General features: G+C 31.0%; 1 protein-coding gene across 1 annotated transcript; it reads right to left on the bottom strand.

The window, feature by feature from the left end:
- Positions 1-773: 773 nt before the first annotated feature.
- LOC129244268 (uncharacterized) lies at positions 774-17,103 on the bottom strand. The gene is made up of 3 exons (XM_054881885.1): positions 16,965-17,103; positions 2,957-3,117; positions 774-1,235 (listed from the first exon to the last, which is right to left on the bottom strand). Exons 1-3 carry the CDS (start codon positions 17,101-17,103, stop codon positions 1,176-1,178), a joined length of 360 nt encoding a protein of 119 aa, XP_054737860.1. The 3' UTR covers positions 774-1,175.
- Between the last annotated feature and the right edge of the window lie 381 nt (positions 17,104-17,484).

Below are 17,484 nucleotides of genomic sequence, written 5' to 3'. Positions count from 1 at the left end.
ATTTTGTTTTTTATGCAAGAGCACAATACAATTCACACCCAGCTGCTGCTGCTGCTGCTGTTTTTTTCTTTGGTATTTAGTATTTCATTAATTAATTTGTATTTAATTTGACATTCGGTTTTTGTCTTAACACTCTTTTTACAATTATTTGGTTTAGTAATTACATAAATGTTAAACACATTTTACCATTAATCAGTTATTTTAATGTATGTATGTACTTGTGTGTATATGGCTTTGTGTTTTTGTATAATTTGTTTGTTTTAATATTAATAATAGTAGTTTTTTTTATAATTTATATAATAGTTTATTTCATAATAATTTTAATAATCATAATAATTAATAATCAGTAATTTATAATAATTATTAAGTAATAAGTAATCATAAGTTTAATCATAATTTTTATGCATAACATTAAATTTTTGTTACGCCTTGATTCTCATTAAACGTTTACTACGAACATAAGTATGTATGTAAGTTTTCATTTTGTTCTCATCATATAACTCTCAGTTTTTTTTGTTTTTTTATTTTTTTTTTTTTTTGTTTTGTGGTTTTTTAACATTTGCATACTTTCACTGAAACTCACATAGAGATTCTGCATCTGTTTCTAATTTACATACATCTATTCGTGTCTCTATATCTCCTTATGTTTTCCGTTGTTCTTCTTGTATTTTTTTACTATTTTCCTATTATTTATTAATGTTTACTTATGACAGCTTTTTACAAACAATACTACTGCATCCTGTAGCTCCTTTCCGACATGGTCCCTCCCTTTGTTTCTCCTTCTCTCTCTTACTTGTGGGCTTTCATATGTGGTGTTCGTATCTGTTTGTGTGTGTGTGGTTGTGTGTATGAATGCTTATAAGAGTATGTGTCCATCAGTGTCATGCAAACATACGGTTTCTTTTTATACACTTGTACATTGATTCAGTTGGTTTTAATGATTTTGCAGGAATATTTATTTCTTTTCCGGTTTTGTAAACCATTCCTTGGTCATATTTATTATTCATATGCGGTGGTGGTGGTCGTTGTTGTTTTTGGTTTGTAGATGTTTGTGTGTTTGCTGTTTTGCAACTATGTCTTCATGTTGCTTTCGTGAGTTTTTTGGTTTGGTTTGCAATAATGCATAGGAAGGCGAGAGTTATGTTGTGTTAGTTTATGTGTGTTATTGTAGTGGTTTAACGCCCTCGCGCCCAGCGCAGTAACGCATCCGCTAATACATCAAGGTGGGCTTTGACCTATAAAAGAGAGAGAGAAAACAAAATACATTGTAATTTTACGAAATAAATAGAAGAATTTGAATAATGTAAAGGCGAGCTGAGAAACTTTCTAAGTTAAAGCGGATTGCTCAATTTTGTCAATAATATTATGTATGTCATTTGTTCAAAATTAACATGAATTTTGTGTATTTTTTGACAGAGCGCCATGACACCGCCATATGAAGCCGTAAATTAATGTATTATACAATATGAAGGCATGAAAGACCAAAATAAGGGGCATACAAATCACCGGCAATTGAAGTGTTGTCGCCTTTTCCGACTAAGAAAAACTATAAAATTTATTAAATTTGTAAAAACAAATATTAAACATGAAAGTAACTATATTTTTCAACAAAGTGGGCTGTTCAGTTTATTTCGGAGTTTTTCAAAGTAGCTTATTAGAGCATCAGTCTATCAGAAATTATCTGAGCTGAACACTTTTTAAAAAAACAGGCGTAATATTATGTATAAAAATGGGTACTAGTGTTTTCGGAGTAATTCGGAATATCTCGAATTATCTCTATCTAATTGGGTTCAGCCAATGTGGAAGTCGTATTTATTTTCTACTGAGCAAAGAACTGGGCTGCAAATGTGTCCAATAGACATGCAAATATCAAATATATTTGTATCAAACGTCGAGTCGTATTGTTTGTATTGTTTTTGCAATACTATAAATAACTATATAAAGTAATAATATTATTTATTTTCTAATAATATATTTCACATGCCGCTAATTTTTTTTCGGAGTTTTTCGGAGTAGCTTAATAGAGCATCAGTCTATCAAGAATTATCTAAGTTGAACGCCTTTTACACAAACAGACGTAATACATATTATTCATAAAAAGTGGAACTAATATTTTAGGAGTAATTCGGAATATCTCGAATTATCTCGTAAAAACGCCAGAGTATCAGTAATTTTTTAACGCTGTTTGAATTTCACATAAAGCATATAATTTCAATGGCATCCTTCTTTTTCGGGGTAATTCAAGTTTTTAAAAACGATATTTTCTATATATATAATATATAGCTTGCGTTTATTTCTGCTGTTGTGCAGCAAAAATACGAGTGACACATTTTCGGAGTAAGCGAAACATATTCTACTGCGTGTCGAACTTCTTTGGACTAATTCGGAATTATAAAACCCGAATTTTAGTTCACTTGTGGCGGCTGAATTACGAAACCCGAGTACGAAAATTTTCGGAATAATCAATTTGCAGTTGTGTTTGTTAAAAATTTTGCAAAATTTAATAATGGCTGCTTCGGTTTTAGTCTTGAATTAAAATTATAGTACTCAAATAGCTCAAAAAGCTAAAAAAAGATATATTTATATAAAAGGTGGCGTAAAATTAGTAATCCAATTTTGTTTTTGCCTAACTTTTTTATTAAATAAATAAACAAAAGGACATTTTGAATGCTGGACATTTTTATATTGGCCTTCAAGTGTTCCATTGCTTGTCTAGTTCAGAAGTGTCAAATATGATCGACATTCGACGCCATATCCAAAAATTATAAATCTTTCGCCACCTGTACTCCTGCACAAAATATGTAGTTCAGAAGTTGTGAACTAACTAAACCCTAAGCAAAAGCACAGCGAATATTCAATCTAACTAAGTACCTCTGCAAAATTGAGCTTAAGTGCTATCGAGGTGAGCATTTCATTATTTATTTATCAGCGATTGCATGTTGCTTTGGCTACTTACCGTTTTGTAGAACATACACGACCTCCGATCCTCATCCTCACCCTCCGGACAATCGATGAATCCATCACATAGCACATGATCGTCTATGCAACGATACCGACCCTGCAGATCGGGTGTGGGACACGCGAAACGCTCCATACCATCCATGGCAGCGGGGCATTCTAGAAAAAATATAAAACAAACGCAATTAATGGTTAGCTAAATGATATGGTAAGAGATGTGAAATAATTTATTTCATATTTGAGGAGGTGAGAAGGAAACAAAATGTGCATAAATATATCAACGTAGTGCCAAATCTGTCTGGCTTCCCTTGTTGGGCTTTTGTCATTCCTAATTTATTGAAGAAAACGAAGCACCAAAAATGCCTGCCCAACTGTGAAAGTTAGCAGAAAACACAAAAAGGAATTAGTAAGCGCAGCAGACGTGTTTAGTTATTCCGCTGCTCGGGTAGCAATGAAATGGTTAATACAAAAATTCAAATACTTGAGGAACGGCTGAACTAATTCAAAATTGCAATATTTATAATTAATTACTTGTATCCACCAATTACTGAAGATAGTAACATAAAAAATATATGATAATAGGTCCAATAGTTGCAGAGATTTCCCCCTTCAAGCGAATGCCCGATTTCATTTTATACAAAGCAGATTATGATATGATACAGATTTTTCGCGCCTTAATCTGCTTTGAGGCTTCGATAATAAATTTAACTTTTTAATTTGCTTATTTTTTTATTTGTGAGCTCAGCGCCCCGCAGGATTTTTAATTCTGGATTTTGTTTGTGATGTCTTTGGATTTTTTGATGTTTTTTTGTATTCATTTGCTCAAGCAGTATGTCACCTCAAAAATGAAAGAAAATCGTAATGACGATGTTGCATGCTACCATGAGATCAGTAGACTCGCGCAAATTGGTTGGGCGCAATAAAGGAGAAAGTGATATTTGCTCAGCCCTCGCATGAAAGTAAGAAATATACAACCAGCTATTGCATATCCATTGCCAGCAGGCAAGGCGTAAGTGTATTTGCGCAAACATTTTTTACTTCTTTCAAAAGCCTGCAGACCTGTTGCTTATTCATTTGATATTTGTAAGCATGTACACAAATATGTGTGCATGTAACATAAGTATGTGTGTGAAGGTGTTTGTGCATATCACATATTGACATTTGTCACGGCAATTTACTGCCGTTTTACCTTTGACGTCAGCACTTAATTGGGCTCAGCTAATGGGGGAGCCGTATTGACAATGGTTAAGAGGTTTATTGCATACTTTATTTTCTGCCAAACAAAGAACTGGGTTGCAGATGTGTTCAATAGGCATGCGAATATGAAATATATTCGTATCAAACGTCAAGTCGTAATATTTTTTCAATACTAAAAATAACGAAATATTATAAAAATATTATTTATTTCCCTATAAAATTGTTTATATACCGCCTCTTCTCTTTTCTCTAAGGTTGCTATAGGCTTCCATTTTTTCAACCATTTTAATTTTTTCAACAGTCTACTGACCGAATACCACCCCCATCTACTTGATTTTTCGTGCCTCGTGTGTGCCTAGAAATAGTCGACATGCAATTTGGTACATAACCTTGAGCTAGCTGTGGCAACCACTCGTCCACTTAACTGCACTTTTCCACAATCAAATGTCAGAACTATGATAGTGGCTGGAGGCAAACTAAAGCCACATACACACCTTCAACACCACTACCAAATCGTCCCCCTTGCCAGGCGCCTTGCTGAACTATTTGTGTTCAACGGCTAGCTCGCATATACGCACGTCGCCAATCACACTAAACGTACGTGTGTGTGTAGCATACATTGACGCAAGTTGGTCCGACGTAGTTTATTTGGTAATTTAGGTGATTTGTAAAATAATATGAATTGTGTGCAGAGCCACCATTGCATACTTTGCGGCGCTACAAAGGTATTCTTGGGTGTAAAACTTTTGGTGTAGTATTTAGTTTTCTTTTTCTTTTTGTTTTTTGGTTTTTTCTTGTTTTTTTTTGGGTTTTTTGTTTAGGTTTTTTAGTATAGGAATTGCGGTATAGGCGTGAGCAAGGTCAGTGGTCAAATGGTGTCAGTCGGGGTTACTGTACGCGATTAAATGGCCTATTTTTGTGTCAAAGAATGTAATACCTGCACTGGACTATTTTTAATAGGATTTTGTGTTATTGTGGCTGAATTATTTGAAAAACTGTCTACCTGCAAAATGACTATTAATAAAGGGGCGGGAAAGTATTAGATGTGTCCAGTGTCCAGCTACTTAGATACAATTCTTATGGTACTTGAATCAGTATTCACTCAGTAGAATAATTCAAGGTCGAGGAAAATAACAAAGTAACTTTAAATAACACGCAGGCCGAAATTATAGAAGTTATGGAAGTTATAGAATTTTATTTTATGATGCGCAAAAAAACTTTTTCTATTATTTGGTGTTTCATGCCCGGCACTATCGAACTTTTGTCACGCGCTACTATGGCCGCTACTTGACCTGAGGCCTTATAATTAAAGGAGTAACCAAGAAATTTGTAATAGTAGAAAGAGATATTCATTTCATATTTGATTAACTTCTATCTCCAGAATTGCTTCAAAATTAAAAATATTACATGATTACTGTATGCCATGTTTTAGTACTAAAAATAAAAGTGTATAAGAATACTTGCCAAATACTCGATGCGACTGCTTACATAAATAATGGTACAATTTGTGAAACTTCGGACTGGTTCGGAGTAATTCCGAATTTTTCGGAATGATTTGAGGTATTGCGAATTTAACATAATATTAAATATAACGCAAATATACTGCAGAAGAATTAAAAATGTTCAGTGATTACTGCATTCCATCTTTTAATACTCAGAAAAAGTGCTTAAAAAATAATTTCCAAATACTTGTTTGTGATTGTTTATATAAGTAAGGCACAATTTCGGGGTTTTTCGACTAATTCGGAGCAATTCCGATTTTTTTCGGAAGTATTTGGGGTATTGCGAATTCAACATAATATGAAATGTAACTCAAATATATTTCAGAAAAATTACAAATATTGTATAAATAAAAGTGTATAAAAAATAATTTCCACATACTTGTTTGTGATTGTTTATATAAATAAAGGCGCAATTTAGTGGTTTCCCGACTTTTTCGTAGTAATTCCGATTTTTTCAGAGTAATTAGTCGTATGGCGACATAAATGATATAATATGTTATTAAATACATATATCACAAACATTATCTTGGTCACTAACACCTAAAATGAGTAACCAATTTTTGAAATGGGCCTTGGAGCTATAGTAACACCAAAAACATGGAATTCCTAGATATTTATGTATACTTATGTGCCTATGTAAATGAAACATTTTGCTACAAATTAGGACTATTCGGAGTATTTAGGAGTAATTGGGAAGATTTCGGAGTTATTTGAAATAATGCGAATTTGGCTCAAGAAAAAAGTTTGGTATAAAAAAGATTATTTATAGTGATACTTATAAAAATTTATTAGAAAAATCACTTTTACAGGAACTTAGAGGTCTAGTAATACTAAACATATTTCCCGAATTTTTACGTGTTGCTGCTTGGGAAATGAAACATGTTTCTATAAATTAGGACTATTCGGAGTATTTCGGAGTGATTCGGAGTTATTTGAAATAATGTCAATTTGGCTCAAGAAGAAATTTCGGTAAAAAAAAGGTTTATTTATAGTCATACTTATAAAAATGTATTAGACAAATCAATTTTACAGTCGCGTCATGCTTAAAATCTGGATCGAATTATGCCGTTCTTCCTGGTGCAAGTCCTGATTCTTTGCTACTAAATGAATAATTAACTGTTTCTCTATAGTTTTCACAGCGCTGATATGCTTGTCGAATAGCATCATAAAATAGCGACATAGTACGAATATGAGGGAAAAATGTGAAGAAAAAACTTAAAGCACAAAGAAAAACGAATAAAAAATAAAAATGCAACGAATTTTATAATATATAATATGTCCAAACACGCCACAAAAACATATTGGGACGGAAATGTTAAAGTCAAAATATAAAGTGCCTTAACACTTGCAACACACGCTTATATGTGTCTATGTATGTATACATATGTATTCCTATAACTTCAACCAAATCAATTGTTACCTACTAAGTGGTTAAAAAATTTTCTATTCATAGAAATCACCAACTGCTTGCTTTCCCATGAGAAATCCACAAATATTTTTCGTCTTACCAATGTAGTTGACTTTGCGCTGCTAAGAGCGCAGTCACTACGCGCATATATGCACATATACATTGATATCACCGATGTCTGCTTCCCATATAGACAGTAAGAAAAATGCATTTGTTCGCAGTTGAAAACAAATTTCTCTCGAAAATATAAATTTGAATTAAAATAAAGTAAAAGAAACTATTTTTAAATATAACTATATTTGCAGTTAAAACAACAACAACAATGCAGTCAATTCGTAAGGGAGAAGTGGATAGTAAATTCCGAATAAAAATAACTGTCACTATAAATAGTTATTTGCAAGTATAGAGCAGCAAAAAGGCACAACAACAAATCAGTGAGAACATCGGGAGACATGCATGTGTATTTGTGCTGTACTCATACTCGTACATATGTATATACGAGTATGTGTACGGCTGAATGGGAGAGCCAGAGACATTTTGTGAGCAAACGAAAATCGAAAAATGCGAAATTGTAAAACAAAAAAAACAAAACAAAAACAAAGTTACTAAAACTAGTAAACCGGAGGCGCCAACTTGTCCTACAAGTGATTTATTCTTATGTGTTCTCCACACAGACAGACGTGTCGGAGGGTGAGCTAGTAGATATAGGGGCTAGACATTCTGGTGAGATAGAAAATGAGGTTGGGAAGAATAGAGAACTACATAATAGAGGTATTGAAAATTTGAATGGAAAGCAAAATAAGAGAGAGAATGACAGTGTAAAAATTACGAGAGCGGCTAGAGCGTAGTGAAATGCGCCATTCAAGTACACCTATACTTGTTAAAAACGGAGAGAGGAAAGCGTAGTGACCGCTAGAAGAGGAAGTGCAGAGAAATGCTAAAAGTTGCAATAGAATGAGTGAAAACTTTTAAATTCCAATTATAGTGCTGAGGCGCCAAAGTGCCAAAGATTTGGAATATAAAAAAGTTTACGAATGCGGATGTAAAGAATCTGAAAATATAGGGAATAAAGCAAAATTACGCCTAGATAGAATGTGTTGGTGCATAAAGAAAAAAAAAAAAACAGAAAAGAGCTAAACACCAGAATTCAGGTATGACTCTGTAGTGAGATGCAAAGGAAATGATTAGATGATGATGGTAGAGTAAGGTTTCGGAAAGAGAAAAGGCTCATAACGCAGTGAAAAAAAGAAATGAAAAAAAAGTTTTTAATTTCTGGTAACTCATAGTACTATTTAGACGGTTTATGGAAATATTGTATTTTAGCTAACATTTGTATCAGTAACTTTTTCGTTTTATGTAATCTCAACAGTTAAAACAACAAAGATGCCAGAGGATAACGATTTATTAAATATAATTGTAAGAGGCTCAGCAAGTCGCACGCAGTTCTTGAGCAAGATAAGCGAGACGCCATCCAAGTCAGTTTTCGATGTGGCCTTGAGCTTCGTAATACCTTTGAACGCATCAGTAACAGATAGACATAATGACCCAAAAGTAAGAAATGAAAAACTATTAGAGGGCAAACCTGAACCGAAGTCCAAGTTGAGTTATAAATTAGAGCAAAAAAAGTCAGCAAATAAATTGGCAGATTCTGTGGCAGAATTTGCATTTTTACTATTATGAAAAAACATTGTTAGGCACCGTCGATCAAGACCTTTTTGATTTGATGAATTGCCAAAGGGCCGGCGAGTTCCAAATAATATTGTTTTCAAAATTCAAGATGTGATTTCTCTATAAGATTTGGTTCAAACAGTTAAAATCCTTTAAATGGCACTGAAATTTAGAATAATACGCTGGGACCCTAGAACTTTTATACAATTGGCAAAATTTATGTTTCAGATTCTTTTGATGCCTAAGCTTTTCTTATGATAAGTAGGAATGTACTTCAAGCACAGCTCAAAAACCTTAGTCTTAAGGATAAGAAAACAAGAGGTGACATCAGTGTCGTGGAAGGCATTATCCCAGTCAATACTTAATAGAATTTTGTCAAAAATTGAGAAACTGCAGGAGTTGTAGTTGAATTTGTTGTTAGACTCATTGAATACCTCAGAAAATTTATAAAATTCCAACTTACGGGAAAGAGGAACCTGATGTTTTTCTGTTAAAGGTATGGGAGCAATACCCTCCGACAAAGTGCAGTTGATGTTATTGGAAAAAAACACGAAATCTAGAATTCTATTACGGCTATTATAAAAGCCATTAAATGTAATAAATCAACGCTTAAAAAACTATCAGAGGCTTTAATTTCGGCTGAAGAATTTACGTTAGAAGCCTTAAAAGCAGTCAAGTTTCTAAGTAGAGGCCAACTACTACTAAATTAATTAAAAAAAAATATCTGAAATTATCCAAAACTATTTTAAATTTAAAAATCTTTGATTTGAGCTATAGAACTAGAGAAAACTCGCTAAATAGTTTTTTTACAAACCAAACTGTAGAGATTTTGTGTGTTTTTTATTAAAAATTACAGAGGAGTTTGGAAGTGCTTGACATTTTTTTATATGAACAATAAAAACAACCTAGCATCGTCAGAAAAAAAAGATATTTAAAATTTAACACGATTTTTGAACCATCTCAAGCTTAGATTTCATTTAAAAAATTTAATTCTGATAAGAAAGGTTAAAATTTTGATGAAAATTTGTTGCATTTTTGTTTTTTAATATGCACAAAGAAAATGGAAACAAATCATTAAAATGTAATGCGACTTTTGAGCCACCAAAGCTTGAACTTTAGTTTCAAAAATTTTGTTTTTAGTTCTGATTAAAAATTTAGAAATTGGGATGGAAATTTGTTGGATTTTTTTTTAAATTTTCACAAAGAAATTGCAAAAAAAAAAATTTTGAGCCACTTCAAAGTGGGACTTTATATAAAAAAATTGTTTTTAATTTTGATTAAAAATTAAGTAATTAGTTGGGATGGAAATTTATATTTTTTTTTTTTTTTATTTGCGCAAAGTTTGAAACTTTGGTTTATGGTTTCGGTAGGAGAATGAATTATATATATTTTCTTAGCAAAATTATTAAGTTCAAATAAGATGCAAATATGTTGTCAAAACTGTGCTATAGTAATTTAACGCAAGGTATAAAGCATTTATTATCACAACAACAAACTATATTCATAACTCCACATACATACATCATGGAATACAATATATCGAAGTGACATATATGTATATACTTATATATACATATGTTGGTCATATACAACATATACACGTATGTTTGTGTGAATACAGCGATATATAGAGCGATAGCAGAGCTATCAGCCAACTTTCTATTATTGAGATTTACGTCCACATAAAACACCGAAACACATTTAGAAGTATACTTTTATGCGCTCTTAGCATCATATGCTGGTCGGTGGCATAAGCGCTGTAGGTGAGATATAGAGCTAGAAAAGCTATAAAGTTTATAACTGTAGAGGGGTATATAAAAGTGAAACAGTGGGTAGTAAAATTATAAGAACAAACCATAAATAATACGCTATGCAACGGAAAGAATAAAAAAATTATAAATACGAAACAAATAGGAAAAAATTAAAAAAAAATATATGGAATTAAAAGAGTATAAAATAAAAATGCTATAAATTAAATTCGAAAATTAATAGAATAAAGCTAAATAATATAAAAACAATGCGCACTTGCGACCAAATGTGTTCTTTTTTATTGCATTTCATTTTTATTATTTTAATTTTTATTCTTATTTTATTTTATTTTATTTTATTTTATTTTATTTTATTTTATTTTATTTTATTTTATTTTATTTTATTTTATTTTATTTTATTTTATTTTATTTTATTTTATTTTATTTTATATTATTTTATTTTTTTTTTTTTATCTTATTTTATTTTATATTATTTTATTTTATTTTTTTATTTTATTTTATTTATCCGGCTATTGCCGGAGATTACACATCCCGGATAAAGTTTTCAAGGGATTGTGCTCTGGTGGAGCGTAGTCCAAGTTCTACGCCCATGCGATTACTATTGCTTAAATATTTAAAAATCTACGAACTATTGCACATGTGTCCAGTATGGTCGACTTCTGCATGTCTTCTAAGAGGTGTTGGCAGTCATACTTCTTCAAGTTTTTTATTAAATGCTTAGGCACTAATCCAGTGGACGATATAATTATTGGAATTATATTCACTTCCCTCGCTTTGTACATCTGTTTCAGTTCTATGGCCAAAGCTGCATACTTCGATACTTTGGTGGAGTATGTTGCGATTAAGGGGCACCGCTATATCGATTACTTCGATCGTTTTATTTATCTTGTCGAACAAGATGATGTCAGGTTTGTTGGCAACTGCGGTTTGATCCGTAGAAATAAATCTGTCCCAGTACAGTTTAAAATTTGCATTTTCCAATATTGCCTTGGGTTGATATTTAAAATACAAGACTTCTGCTTGTAAGAGACCGTGTTTTATCGCAAGTATTTTATTTTATTTTATTTTATTTTATTTTATTTTATTTTATTTTATTTATTTTATTTTATTTAATTTAATTTAATTTAATTTTATTTTATTTTAATTTATTTTATTTTATTTTATTTTATTTTATTTTATTTTATTTTATTTTATTTCTCATTTCGTTTCGTGCTTTGCACATTTGGTTTTTCTTTGAATTTTGTTCTATGAATTTTTTAATTTTATTTTGGTTAATATTAATTTCATTTCATTGTTATTATTATTTCTTATTTTTTATTTAATGCCTTTTTGCTCATATATTTTGCTTTTTTGTCTTATATTCCGCTTCCTGAATGATGAGAGCCTTATTGAGTGTTAGTTTTGTTCGTCGAGTGAGGAATTTTGTACTCAGTTGCCTACTTAGTCCAAAGTGGCACTTGTTGGAAGTAGGATTTCAGGACTCTGTCTTAAATTACTTTATTTTATGCTTCTTAATTCCATTTATTTTCATAACTTATTTGTTTTTTCTCACTATTTTTAATTTTTTATTATCTTCTATTTAAATTTTATATTTTTTTTTTATCTTATTTTAATTAATTGTATGCTATTACTTTATATTATTTCACTTTTTTATTTTATTTAACTTCTTTTAATTTAATTGAAATTAAAATTAAATCAATCAATTTTTATTGTTCTTAATTTTGTGTTGTTTTAGTGCATACAGATTTTATAATTTTTTTATTTTTAATTCTTCTTTTCTAATTTTATTTCCTTTTATTATATAATACTTTTTTTATTTTATTGTATTTTATTTAACTTTTTTTACATACATTTTTCAATAAATATTTTTCAATGTTTCTATTATTTTATTTTATTATATTAGTTTTTTAATTTAATTTATACTCTTATTATTTTAGACTCTTTTAAGTCCATTTATTTTTATAATTTTTATTTATTCTTTCTTTTTATTTTTGTATCTTTTACTTTCATCTATTTCAGTTTGCTTAAATTTTAAATCTTTTTTTTATTCTTCTTTTCTAATTTCAAATCTTTATGTTTTTTTATTTCACTCTTTTATTTTATTTTACTTACTTTCTTATTTCATTAAATAAATTAAATGTGATTGTTCTTAATTTTGTGTTGTTTTAGTGCATTAAAAATTTGTAATTTTTTTAGTTTTAATCCTAGTTCTCTAATTTTATTTCTTCTCACTATATAATACTTTATTTTATTTAATTTTTCGAGTTTTTATCGAAATTTTACAGGTATCTGTCCCCTTAATTAACTAGTTTTAATACTTTTTTATTTTTAGTTTTTTTCTAATTTCTATTCTTTACTTTTGTTTTATTTTGGTTTAGTTGATTGTTGTTCGAATTTTATTTTTTTATTTCACTTGTTTTCTTATTTTATTTTAGTTAGTTTGATTTAACTTATTTTACTTTATTTAGTTAATTTTTTTTAATATATCTTTATTTCTTATTTTTTCTGATATCATATTTAACAGTTATTTTATTCTATTTTATTTTATGTTACTTTAATATACCTTAGTTCTGCTATTTTGTACTTTTCATTATTTTATTTTATTTTACTTTTTTATTTTACTCTATTTTATTTATTTAGTTATTCTATTTATTCTATTTACTTAATTTTGCTTCAATTTCCGTCACTTTTTATTTTATTTATTCGTTCGATTAAATTTTTTTTTTATTTCATGTTGTGTTAATTTACTTGAGTTATATAACATTTTTACACAGTGCTTTTTACTATTAAATTTTTGATTTTATTTTATTTTGTGTTACTTTAATTTATTTTAGTTTTACTACAATACTTTTTTACTCTTTTTTCTAATATTATTTTTTTTTTGATTACGTTTTTAATTTTAATTTCATATTTCTTTATTCACCATTTTGTTTTTATTCTATTCTGTCTGATTATATTATATTTCCTTTGTTTAATTGTATGCGTTATTTAGTTTTTTATTTTGTTTTCTTTAAGAAATTAAACTAGCTTTCCTTACATTAATTTATATTATTCGAATATATTCCACGATAACTTATTTTGTGTTATATTATTTTGTTTTTGGAACAGGTCTACTCTATTCAAGAAAAAATCTCTCGATATATCCATTTAATTTACGCTTGGTGTGGTCCTAACCTAAGCGGCATAACTGTTATATCTTTATAGTTTTTTACTGTTATATCTTTATATATCTTTATAGTTTTTCGCTTATGTATGTTTAAATTTTCAATGGTGTACACACACACATGCATATACATTACCGGAGACTATTAGGCGGATAGGTTAGTCGACCGGTTGTTGGCGGCAATTTATGCTTTTTGGCACAATTTTTTATGTCACATGTCGAAAAATTTACCTCACTGTATACACACGCACACACTCATATATTATGTATAGATACAAAAGCGCAGGATTAATGTTTTGTGGACGAGTAAGTTAGTATGCTTATGAAGTACATTAAGTGAATGCTTGCGTAATAAAAATATAAACAAATTAGTAGAAAGAAATTCGCAAATCTTTTCGCGCTTATGTTTGTGTGCAGGCATATGCGTATAATCTTATACTAAATTTTACTATGAAAGCTTTCATTTCTACTTTTGCTTCATTTCGAAATTCTTATATTTTATTTTGATTATACATTTACATCTGCAAATGCGAACGTTTGCGTGCAATAAAATTTCCGCCCAAATGTGTAAACATGCATGTCGTTGCTTAACTGATTGTCCACCTTACAGCCAGCCAGTCGGCAAGCAATCGCGCACGCAAATCCATAGAAAAAACGGAGAAAAAGTAGAAATGTGGGCAAAAAATCAGAGTGCATATCAAATTCATCGCATTACGCACGCTTGCACGCATACACTTGCGTGTCACTGCAAACTGAATAATCACAGTGGGCATAAGACTCGCATTGCTATGTAGGACGCATTCAATAAGAGTATGGCAGGCTTTTAGGCGCAACTTTTTTGCCTTGTCTCGTTTTATTCTTTATGCTTATTTACACGGCAATGCTTTAAGTGGAATTTTCTATAAATTGTTGGATAAACGAAATGTATTATTTGTGTTGATTTTCCAAATGCAAGCTTTACAATTTAAATTGAACTGTAAGACTCGTATGCAAGTTTGTAGTCGTTTGCGGAAACCAGGGCGTATGAGTGACTTATTTGCTCGAATTCGCATAAAACGGGATGATGGTAAATCGCCTTAACAGCAGCAGCAGCTTGAGAGTTATTTCTTTCTGTAACACGAAATGCACAATTTCATGTATTGTGTTGAATATTTAAGTGTAAATTTTGAAAGTAAACGGTTTTGTGATGATTTAAGAAAAAAAATATTAAATTAAAAAAATTAAATTTTCAAAATTAAAAAAAAAAATTTCAAAACTAAACAAAAAATGTCTATTTCCAATCGAATAACGAAACTTGAAGTTTTTAATTCAGCATATTCTCTGGCACATGTAAAATACAAATTTTCTAAAGTTTAAATTTTATATTTGTTTCCAATAAAGCAGCCTCAGATATCGATCTGTTTGCGAGTACTCCTAGTTCTCGTGTTTTTCCTAATATTTACAGTTGGCGCCTTATGTAGTGCAACAGTTTTGACCATTTATTTAGTTATTAAATTTTGTTTTTGGAAACAATTTAGTCTATCTTACAACAAAAACCATATAACTCAAAATTGCTAACTTTGTTGAAAACTAAAAAAAAAATCAAAAAATTTTCATAAAAATTGCAAACTTTTTTCAGAAGCTTTTAGATATGCAGTTTTATGTATATCCCATACACTTGGCGTAATATTGTTCAAGTTTGAAGTGGATAAAAGGCTCGCTTGATTTTTGGCATTTTTTTTTTGTAGACAGTGTTGCCTATTTCATTCCATGCAATCAAATAAAAAATAAAAGAATTTCAAAAATTAGGAACGAGCAAAATAGGACAGCAAGAAAAAGGGGGAAAAAATCAAAAATCGATTGACTAGAAAACTGCATACGCAGAATTTTACAAAGAGTAAAAATTGTTTTTAAATTTGGATGAAAATTTGAAATTTTTGCAAGTTGGAAATTTTCAGCTATATGGTTTTTGCTGTAAGGATTTTTTCATTTGACTTTTAATAGTAGAAAAGTAAAAAATAAATAAATTGAAAATAAGTAAATATTCCAAATTTTGCAATAAATTAAAAATGTAAGTAAAGTAAGTGAAAGATGTAGTGGATTTTAAATCTCAGAAGGCCGGTGTGAATGTTTGAGTGAAGAGTTTCTCTTAGACATAGAGCAAATTTTTTACCCATTATCACAATTTCTGCTAGCCCATCTTAGGTACTAGGAGACAGCCAATCTTGAACCACACGACAACGATGGCGAAGTAACTTGTTTGGCAATCTCTCTCTAGTGCCTGCAGTTTTGACAGTACCGACAGTTGATCAGTGGGCACTGAATTCGAGCGTATTTTCCTCGATAGTGGAATGCTATTCAAGACGTAATTACAGATTTGGCAACCGCAAAATTATCTGATCAAGGATACCGGAATGAACGGCCTGGTGTTTAAGCACGCCAAAAACGAACTAATCCTGTACTTCTCCATCACTTGGTAGTGGTAATGGTTGTATGGGTTCGGCTAAAGCCTTTATTCACTGCGACCAGATTGATCTATTGTGCACCCCTAATTACTTAATTATAATTATTTAGTATACAGAGGAATCGAACCAGCTCCTTAGGAGGGACAATTGTAGGTCTTCCTACTCTGGTAGGTACGAGCCCGGGGATTCTTTGCCTCCTGTGCCCTAATACCTCACAGTTGATTGTTAAGTGTTCCATAGAATCCTCTTCATCACAGCAGAACCTGCATGATCTTGTACTGGATAACTCTATTGTGTTAAAGTGTTTATTACAGGCGAAATGACCCGTAAGTGTTCCAGAACGTAATCTGAGGCCCTTTTTATATAGATTTGGAGCAGATTTTGCTCTGTTGGCATTGAAGTTCACACACTTTTTGGAGTGATTAAGGCCTCTTGTGTGGTTCCAGTGTTCCCTGATTTTTTTTTTTTTGAGTCCATTTTTTGGTTCCCTGTTTAATTGTATTTTTGTTAAAGCCGAAAAATTAGGTTGGTCCAGTAATTTGGTGTCTTCTGCCTCTTTTCTGTTATAAAAATCTGCGTTCCCATTTACTTCGTGTCCCTCATATCCTAGTACCCACATGAGTGAGACCTGACTATGAGTAGCCAGTTTGTTGTGTGCATTGGTACACTCTATTAGGACTTTTGACTTGAATGTGAAGCTATTCAAAGCTTTCAAAACCGATTGGCTGTCCGAAAGTATTTTTGTTTTTACTTTCTCGAACCCTCTTTTGGATATGATTTCCACTGTTTCCGTTATGGCGAAGAGCTCCGCATAAAAAATCGTGTTAACTCTATCACTTAGTGATACAAATTTACTATTGTTGTTGTTGTTATTGTGGTAGCCACATAAACATATATGAATAGTCTTGCCGGAGCCATGCCACCATCGCGTCGTTTCGATAACATTGAACCCACTGCAGTAGGAGAATGAATCTTCAACTGTCGAGTCGCGCATTTTAAGGGCATTTTAGCATCTGGAATGCTTCGTCGTAGTTTCGCGGAGGAAGCCTTCACACACTTCATTAGGCTTATTTTTGCAACCTGGGATGGTGTATGACAATGCCTGTAAACATTCCGACTATTCATTTATATTCTATACTTTCGAATGTTAGTAGAGAGTGGCTGTAGCGTTGTATGAACGCGGCATGACTTTGGCTATTCTATAGGGTTCTATGGTCAATTCATATTCACAAAATACTCACAGCGTTTCGGAAATGTCTATGGTTAAGTAAGGCTAGGTTGAAGCGATTGTCCTGTGGTACACACTCAGGGTCATAGCCCATTATGATGCCGCGAGGGGGGCTTGTCGCTATCTCTCCTAAAGCCCCCTATCTCT

Source organism: Anastrepha obliqua, chromosome 4 (assembly GCF_027943255.1).
Source record: "Anastrepha obliqua isolate idAnaObli1 chromosome 4, idAnaObli1_1.0, whole genome shotgun sequence".
NCBI lineage: Eukaryota > Metazoa > Arthropoda > Insecta > Diptera > Tephritidae > Anastrepha > Anastrepha obliqua.
Note: the sequence above shows the minus strand (reverse complement) of the source record. Positions and strands in the feature narration are given on the sequence as shown.